The following is a 9750-nucleotide window of genomic DNA, read 5'->3' on the forward strand; positions in this document are numbered from 1 at the left end:
GAGTCCCTCTAGATCTTCCAATACTAGATCACGGAACACCTTAATAGATGGAGCTATAGGGGCTGGGGGGTTGAATAGAGACGGGTTCGCTAATCCTGAGTGAACTGAATGGGAGTTGGTGAGAAGATGTGAAGGCCTACTCGGATTGGACGCAATATATCTTTGTACATTGAGTTTGCGCACAAACTTGTGCACATCTATGAAAGTAGAGAATTTACTTAGTGTTTTAGGAGGGGCAAATTTCAAACCTTTGTTTAGAACGTTAAGTTCCGCTGGGGAAAAATCAGCTTTGCTTAGATTGAAGATGCCACTGTCCTTTAAACCCTTTTTCTCTTTACTGGAACGCCTCCCCCCTCGGGTGCCGCGTTTTGTTCTGGGTTTCGTATGGGGTATTCCTGTTCCCTGTGAAAACCCCCCAGGTATAAAGGTTGTGGTTTGACCTGGTTATAGTTAAAAGGTGACCTGTCGGGGTAGTCTCTAGCTCCGTACTCATAACGGTATTGAGAATTGCGATAATCGTTAGGTCGTTCATCTCTAAGCATCCACCTTTGCTTAGCTGAACAGTTATTTCCACTTTTTTCACCTTATTAACTATCCTTTCTAGATAGGACACTGTGTTCCTTGAATTCCCTAATTCTTCACTCCACTTAGGAGTTCTTTAATTCTACTGAATTATATGCACATTTGATACTAAGCACATACATTTTTTCCATAGATCCTTTTATGAGTCTCTGTTGTATGCTTTCCTACATTCCAATAGGTTCAACTCTCCTTCTAGCTATTTTTAACTTTCTTTAATTTTTGTGAAAATGTCATATATATTGCCTGTGTACCTTCACAGGTTGACTCATTAAGATTTTTTAATGAACACATATTGAACATACATTTCTATTTCTATATGTTCATATGGTGATATGCTGGGAAAACTTCCGGGATCGGGACCGCATTAGTATATCAAAAATAGACACCACCAGCGTGGATCGCCGCTGTGTTTTGCGTTCCACGCCTCTATCTGTTGGGCCTCGGTTTCCTGCTCTCCCTGATACGCAAACTCAGAGCGTCCCATTGTCATTACCTCATCATGTGATTGTCACATGTCTATCAGAACGAATGGGATTGCCGCTCTACCTATTGGTGATCAAGAGTGAGGCTTGGTTTCAGACCATCTCCCCTAGGATTTGATTGGCCACAAAACATCATGTGACCGTTGTGTCACGGATGACGCTGCCGAACCCGGAAGTCGTCCCGTGTAACAGCGCTGATTAGCTGTTACACTCTAATTTCTATGTATATAAAGCGCAGTTGTGTGGGGGGGCTTATTCATACCCCAGCAGAAGCCTTAGGAGGCGAAACGCGTCGGGTTCTATGACTATACCCCACCACTACCTACTGCGCCTGTTTTTATAATTTTTATGCCGGTTTTTATATTGGGCCTAGTTTTTACCGCCCCCTGTCTGTAAAAAAATCTTTTTCCGGAGTACACTCCTCAAATAAAGTGCTTTTATGCTCTTTGCAAACCAAGGATTTACACTATGTGGAGTTTTTTCCTCTCTCTTGCTTATTTGCACACATGATGGACTTCTGAGGAAACGGTCATCTGGCGATCGGAACCATACCCTGGGGACCCCGGACTCCAAATCGGTGCTTCAGTTGAGGACTGCTGACAAGATGGTTTACAAGTTTTCCCACAAACCTCTACCTCACACCGTCTAACGGTATAGGCTCGTTTGACTCACCGCTACGGCCTGTGAGTCCACCGGATCTGGTAAGGGCATTCTTTTGCTTTCCTCTTTCTCCTGGTGGGAATTATCCATATGAGCCAAGATCCAGCGTATTGATCGGGACCTTTCCCAATAACCTCTAAATTACCTTTTGAGAAGACGGCCTACACCCAGTTGCCTGTGGGACTGAATGAGACTACCCCATCTGGCCATTTAAGAGACTTTTGAGTTCCTATTTATGTTTGTTTTCCCCTGGGGATGCCGATGTCCCTTTTCTTGTCTGCCACCTCCATTGAATTTTGGTTTTGTGGAATAACATATTCAGCTCATTTAGATATCTTGCATTGACAATTATTTGTCTTATCCCTTATGTATGATTGTCTCCCAATTAATTTACAGTTTTTTATTCTTAAACACACACTGTGTTTTCACCCGTATTGTATATATTACCCACTATATATATATAATTTTTTGTATGTTTTACAAACACAATATTTTTTCACGTATTTACACTGAAGGTGTTTTCACTCTCTCCTAACCACTATTTCTACCTGTATAGCAACAGGAGTCTCACTACCCATTAGCGCCACACTTTTTTACTTTTAATTTACACTTGCAACGGTCATATTGCTGTGTTGGCTGCTTTATCCCCACTTAGGAGTTGGCGCATTTTCTACATTTTTCTTTTATACCTTTCAAATATAAAGGTATTTCCCATATGTGTCACCCACAGCTGGTATGAGGGGGGCTCGTGAGACTTCCAAAGTACAAGAAGCGTTTTCCAGGCCTGGAAAATAGTTAGATTAAACACAACGCGCGTATGTTCCCCCAAGTTTTTATCGCTTAAGATGCCTAATAAACAGTATTTAGGTTCAAGGGGTACCTGAGTGTGGAATACCCTATTAATGATACCCAGGACAGTCGTCCAGTAGCGGTAGAGCTGGGGACACCTCCAAAGGAGGTGGATAAGGTCACCCCTGTCACGTTTGCACCTGTAACATATAGGGTCTGCAAGGACACCAATTCTGAGGAGCCTAACAGGAGTATAAGGGCATCTCAGTACTATATATAACTGGGATAAGTTTTGTGAAGAAATTGGGGAACTAGTAGCCACAGCCTGCAGCGCATCCTCCCACTGATCTCCTGAGAGCTGACCAAGGTCCTCCTCCCACCCTGCACGAGCCTTGGAGGGGGTAGCCATCCAAATAATTGCTTAGTAGCATACTATAGCGCTGGGATATAAGGCCTTTGGCATGCACAACTGAGGAAATCAAATGGAAAATTGGGGTTGGCGATAAGGTCCACACCGTCTCCGCTCCCCGGGCCCTGATGGCATGGTGCAATTGTAAGTAGTAAAACTGCACATATGAGAGAAGGGAGAACCTCACCTGGAGAGCTGAAAAGGGGAGCAGGGTCTCGTCCTGGGAAATATGGGTCATCACAAACGCCTTCCATCTGTTACCCTGGTTCAACTTGCCCAATTCTCATAGGAACCGTTTCCCTAAATTGGGCTGTATGCAGTAAATCCCTCCACCCGCTGTAACCGTTTCAATCTCCACCAAATTTTATGGAGGAGATTGTATGTGGGAAAACGTCTGTTTGGTTTGGCAAATGGACCCGCCTCCAAGCCTTCAGGGATGGAATTCACACCAGTACACTGCAGCAGAAGGCAGGCAGCTGACGATGGCAGGTCATGGGGGTTAGATGAGGATGTGGAAAACATCCCCTCAAGATGTTGCAGTTGAGCCGCTACATAGTATAACCAGGGGTTAGGTAGCGCCAAACCTCCCTGGTCCTTAAGGTTTTGTAGTTGCTGTAGTTTAGTTCTGTGGGTGCAATTGTTCTAGATCAGAGATCTAAAGATGGTATTACCTATTCGACCTATTACCCTTGTTGATAGGCTACCATGCACAGCTGCACCAGGTTATGCACTCTCCAGTTTTAGTAAATCATCAACCCCTTAGTGTCTTGGGCCAGTTTACAATGTCACTGATAGCCTACCTTCTGGGTAAGTAAGGTCAGGTGATTACACCGGTCTTTTACAAGAAGAGAAAGAAAGATAAAAGGGTGAGTGTGGGGGGGGGGTGAAAATGGCAGAGGAGGAGATTGTTGATAAACAGGTGGGGGGGGGAGACCAGAGGTTGGGTAGGGGGAATCGGGAAAAGGGTTGGGGGGGCCCCCCGGGCAGTCTTAACTAGTAGTCAAACCCCCCCTAGCTGTGATAGGCAGCTCAGTTTTTTCTGCCTAGTGTACCTAGTTTGCTGCTAGGACTCCGCATTTTTGCTTCCTCCTTTTTGGATTTTTCATTCTTAGATCTTCAATCAGCAGCCAAGCTGGGCGACAGGCTGGATAATCTAGAAAGTAAAGAAATGTTACCATAAAGGTAACAAATAATCTTCAGGAGTTAATTAAAGAATCCACTCAGTCACCAAAAATTACTGGTATGGATCAGAATACCTAAAGTACAGGTGGTCCCCAGATTACAAACAAGATAGGGTCTGTAGGTTTGTTCTCAATTGGAATCGGTTTGTAATTCGGAACAGGTACATTTTTTAGGTGTAGCTTCAGCCAAAAAAAATATTTTTAAGCTTTTTGGATAGCATAGGGAAGGGTTAACACCCCTGTAATGTTTGTTTTGCTGTCTGTGCCCCTGTTCAAAAGATTTCACCTCACTTTCTCTCCCAATGACAATTGGATTTTGAAAATTTTGGGTTGATGTGGAAACAAGGATTGGTGATAAAGCCCCATAATAACGCTTACAGGAGTGAATTTCCCTTCCTAGGGGTAGATTTCCTCTCACTTCATGTTGTCTGCCTCCGTTTGTAAGTAGTCGTTTGTAAGTCGGATGTTTGTAACTAGGGGGACCGCCTGTATTTACAATAGATAAATAAGCCCGGGCAATAGACCGCTAGGAAAAATAGGTACTACTCAAGACATAAGTAGTGATATTTGTAAAAAGATCTATTCCTTTATTGAAAAGTATAAAAATACAAAAACAATATTAATTCTGGTCTTTGTGTATTAATTCAATTAATACCTCCACCCAACACCATAAATATGACAACTTTGTCAAAGATTAAAGGAGTTGTAAAGTCAGAAGGTATTTTATCTTAATGCATTCTATACAGTAAGATAAAACCCCTCTGTGTGCAGCAGCTGCCTTACTTATCTGAGCCCCATCGGCCATCCGAGACTCTCCTCCTCAATGGCTGAGACACAGCAGTGGCGCCATTGGCCTCCGCAGCTGTCAATCCAAAATCAGTCAGCCAATCAAAGAGGGGGGCGGGGCCGGGCCACAGCTCCGTTTCTGAATGGACACAGGGAGCTGTGACTCGGCTCGAGTGCCCCCAAAGCAAGCTGCTTGCTGTGTGGGCACTGAACGGGAGGGACCAGGATCACAGAAGAGGGACCCGAGAAGAGGAGGAACTGGGCTGCTCTGTGCAAATCCACTGCAACAGATCAGGTAAATATAACATGTTTGGTAATTTGTGGAAAAAAAAAAACAAGACTTTACAATCACTTTAACCACTTGCCACCTAACCACAGTAGACATCACATCACGGTGAACGTCCTGGTTTTCTATTGCACATGCTCGGGCCCCATGCTGACCCGTGCTGTGATTGGACACAGCACAAAGTTTGTCTACTGGTTTCAGCAAATGATTTCATCTGAAACCTGCTGATCAGCTGTGGTCAATCACAGCACAGAGTTTTTTGTTTACAAATATACAGAACACCAATCTGGCTCTTCTAAACCCGGCACCAAGCCCTCCTTTTGAGGGGACGCCCCCACCCTATTGGGTGAGGGAAGGCTGCTGCACTGTGCGGACATTTGGAAAACAGTGGTTCAGAACGAGTGGGTCAGCTTGATAGTTTCCCTCTGTTACAAGCTGGAATTACGAGAGGTTTCTAAGATCCAGCATTCCCTGTGATCCTCCAAAGAGAAACTTATTGTTTCAGGCACTACATCATTTAGTGCATCAGGAAGGGGCGCAGGGTTTTATTCAAACCTGTTTACGGTTCAAAAACCAAACAGGCCCATTTTGGATTTAAGATCCCTGAACCACTATCTATTAATCCAGTCCTTTCGGATGGCGTCTGTCTGCTCAGTAGTAGCCTCGCTCCAGATGGGAGACTTTCTAGCCTCCATCGATATCAAGGACGCGTATTTACACGTACCTATCTTTCAACCTCATCAGAGGTTCCTGGGATTTGCAGTAGAGGAACGTAATTTTCAGTTCCAAGCCAATTTTCAGTTTGTGGCTCTGCCCTTCGGGTTTGACACAGCTCCCTGAGTGTTCACAAAGGTCCTAGCACTAGTATTGGGTCTTTTAAGGCCCCAGGTGATCTTGGTGCTCCTTTACCTGGACGACCTTCTGTTCAGAGATCACTCACTACAGGCTCTAAAACAGAGCATAGCCTGCACAGTGCGGTATTTTAGAAAGCTTGGGCTGGGTCATAAATACCAAAAAGTCAGCCTTGAGACCAGCTCAAAGTCTGAAGTATTTAGGTCTGGTCTTAGATATGGCACAGGCAAGGGTATTTTTGCCACCCGTAAGGATTTGTGCCCTGAAGGATCAGGTGCGTCAGATAAGAAAGCCCTCCATTCGGCTCTGTATGAGTCTTCTAGGAAGGGTGTTGTCCTCCTTCGAGGCAGTGCCCTATGCCCAGTTCCATTCCAGGCCTATACAACAAGACATCTTGTTGGCTTGGAACAGGAGAGGCCAAGCCCTGGATTATCCCATGTTCTTATCTCCTCCGCACGCTTAAGCCTAAGCTGGTGGTTGCAGGATCAGAACCTGCAAAAGGGAAGATCCTTCCTCCCGGTATCTTAGAGTACTGACCACAGACACCAATCTCTCGGGCAGGGGAGCGACCCTAGAGGTGCTCACAGCTGAGGGGAGATGGTCAAGGACAGAACAGAACCTACCCATCAACATCCTTAAGTTGCGGGCAGTACGTCTGGCCCTACGGTCCTGGACGGTGGAGCTTCAGGACTGCCCTATCAGGATTCAGTCCGACAATGCCACTGCTGTGGCCTATATAAACCACCACATACTAGCCTGGGCAGAGGGACATGTGCCGGTTCTATCAGCAGTCCATATCCCAGGAGTAGAGAACTTGAAGGCAGATTATCTCAGCCGCCAGCAGATCTGCCTAGGGAATGGTCCCTACATCCAAGGGTCTTCCTCGAAATTTTCCAGCATTGGGGATGGCCAGTTGTCCATCTATTGTATTATTCCATCAGTTTGTGTCCCGAACAAGGGATCCTCTGGCAATTGGAGCAGATGCTCTGGTAGTTCCATGGAGCCAGTACTCCCTGGTTTATGCTTCCCCCCCGATCCCTCTCCTTCCACATTTGTTGCGCAGGATTTGGGGGGGAGGGGGGTTACAGTCATTCTGGTGGCTCCAGCCAGGCCCAGAAGGCCCTGGTTATCAGAGATTGTGAGATTGACAATAGACGGGCCATGGACACTTCCGCAACGCCCCTATCTACTGTCTCGGGGTCCTATGTTCTACCCCAATTTACAGTCTCTAAATTTGACGGTATGGCTATTGAAGCCAGGGTGCTGAAGGATCGTGGCATCTCGAAACCAGTGATGTCTACCCTAGTGAATGCTAGGAAACCAGTCACTAGGAAGATCTATCATAAGGTCTGGAAGAATGATATTGCTTGGTGTGAAGCCAGAAAATGGCATCCTTGGAAATACGTGATTGGGAGAACTCTCTCTTTTCTACAGTCGGCTGTGGAAATCAGGTTGGCTTTGAGTATAATCAGAGGTCAGATTTCGGCCCTGTCAGTATTCTTCCAAAGGCCTTTAGCCTTCCATTCGCAGGTCCAAACCTTTACGCAGGGGGCAACTCCTTTGCTTCCCCCCATTAGGTCACCTATGTGTCCTTGGGACTTAAATTTGGTTCTGTCTGTGTTACAGAAACAACCATTTGAGCCTATCAAGGAAATTCCATTAGTCTTGCTGTCATGCAAGCTAGCCTTCCTGATGGCCATCACCTCAGCTAGAAGGGTGTTGGAATTGGCGGCCCTTTAATATAAGAAACCATACCTAATTCTTCACCACGACAAGGTGGTGTTGCGTCCTGTTCCATTCTTACCAAAGGTGGTGTCGGCCTTTCATTTAAATCAGGAAATTGTTTTGCCTTCTTCTTTCTCTCAGCTTTGTTCTGCAGAAGAGAGACAACTGCATTCCTTGGATGTCATCCGGGCAGTCAGAGTTTATTTGTCTAGATCTGACTCCTTTTTGTTTTACCAGAAGGACCCAAGAAGGTGCAGGCAGCTTCCATTGCCAATTGGGTCTGTCAGTTAGTCATTCAGGCCTATGGTCTGAAACGTAAGGCTCCTCCCTTTAGGGTGAGAGCTAATTCTACCAGGGGTGTAGGGAACCTCTTGAGCTTTTCGAGATCAGGTATCTGTGGCTCAGATTTGTAAGGCTGCCACCTGGTTTTCAGTGCATACGTTCACAAAATGTTTAACAAGTGGATGTTCGAGCAGCCGAGGATTCAGCTTTCGGCTGCAGTGTACTGTGGGCTGCCGTATAAGGTCTGATGGCTATTGTTTGGCAGGGTGTCTCCCTCCCCTCAAGGCTATTGCTCTGGGACTTCCCAGTAGGTAATGAATATTAGCATAACTCTGTGTCCCGTGATGTATGAAAAAGAAAATAGGATTTTTTTGTCATACTTACCTGTAAAATCCTTTTCTCTGAGTACGTCACAGGACACAGATGTCCCTCCCCTCTTTTTGACGATTCGGTGCTTGCTACAAAATTGAAGTGCTTCCTGTATGGGAGGGGCTAATTAGGGAATCACTTCCTGTCTAAGGCTTTGTCTACCAGTGTCCATTCACCTAGAGATGGCGTATAACCCAGTAGGTAATGAATATTAGCCTAACTCCCGTGATGTACTCAAATAAAAGGATTTTACAGGTAAGTATGACGGAAAAAATCATATTTTTTACTAATTAGGTGACTTCTGAAAGGAATTGGTTCCACTAGATTTTAGTTAGGTGTATCAGAGTAAAGGGGACTGAATACAAATGCACACCACACTTTTCAGATATTTTATCACTTATCATTTTCCTTCCACTTCACAATTATGTGCCAATTATGAGTGATTTTCATGCATATGAAGGAGAGCTGAGATGGTAGGTAGAACTAGTTTTCTTACTACATATCAACTATATTTATTTATGTATTTTTTAATTTTTTTTGTAAAGTGGTTGTATTATGTACCTATTGTACTTAATGCATGCATTCTGTCATTGTGTGTGACTGTACTCTTTTTTTCTACAACAGGTGTTATGGCAGCCAGAGGCCTCTTGGCTAACCCAGCCATGTTTGCAGGCTATGAGGAGACTCCACTAACATGTATTGAGGATTGGATTGACATTGCATTAGAACACGGAACACCTTTCACATGTTTTCATCATCATCTCATGTACATGATGGAAAGAATAACTTCAAAACAAGAGAAGAGAGTTTTTAATGTGCTTTCTAGTACGTCAGCAGTTTTAGATTATTTAAAAAGCACGTATGGGGTGTGATGAATTTCCCCTGCTTTTATCCTTTTTACAATGATTTGATTTTTAACTTTTTATATTCTTTCAGTATATTTATAACTGTTTAACTGATTTATTTTTACATAAATTGTAAATCCTAAAGAACTGTATGAAGGTTTTGCACAATAAAAAATATAATGACCTAAAACAAAAACTAGTATTACATGTACTAGCATTTGAATGAAAAAATGTTTTAAATGTTTTATTGCAAGAATAGATTGATCCTGATGGGGAAAACAGACCAAGTGCTGTCAGGTATATCGAAGTTTACCTCTAACCATGTCTTTGCTTTAAAGTAGAAATTAAAGGTGGATCTCTTTTATCAAAAAAAAAAAAAAAAAGTAAGGGAGGGTTATAGAACTCATTGTCAGGTATTTTTAACCATCTGTGTCCTACTGGGGAGATTTTTCTTCACTTTCTATCACATAGCCAAAACAGGAAATGAGAGGAAATCCTTACA

The 9750-nt window shown here is 44.1% G+C and overlaps 1 protein-coding gene across 2 annotated transcripts in view; it reads left to right on the forward strand.

Annotated features, from left to right (window-relative positions):
* Window positions 1-9444, forward strand: part of DUS4L (dihydrouridine synthase 4 like) — a 50586-nt gene extending 41142 nt beyond the window's left edge. For both annotated transcript variants that reach the window (XM_073619668.1, XM_073619669.1), the window contains one exon: window positions 9028-9444. In XM_073619668.1, the coding sequence (XP_073475769.1) occupies window positions 9028-9275 (248 nt within the window). In that variant the 3' untranslated portion in view covers window positions 9276-9444. The remainder of the gene's footprint in view (window positions 1-9027) is intronic.
* Window positions 9445-9750: the final 306 nt, after the last annotated feature.

This window comes from Aquarana catesbeiana, linkage group LG03 (assembly GCF_042186555.1).
Source record: "Aquarana catesbeiana isolate 2022-GZ linkage group LG03, ASM4218655v1, whole genome shotgun sequence".
NCBI lineage: Eukaryota > Metazoa > Chordata > Amphibia > Anura > Ranidae > Aquarana > Aquarana catesbeiana.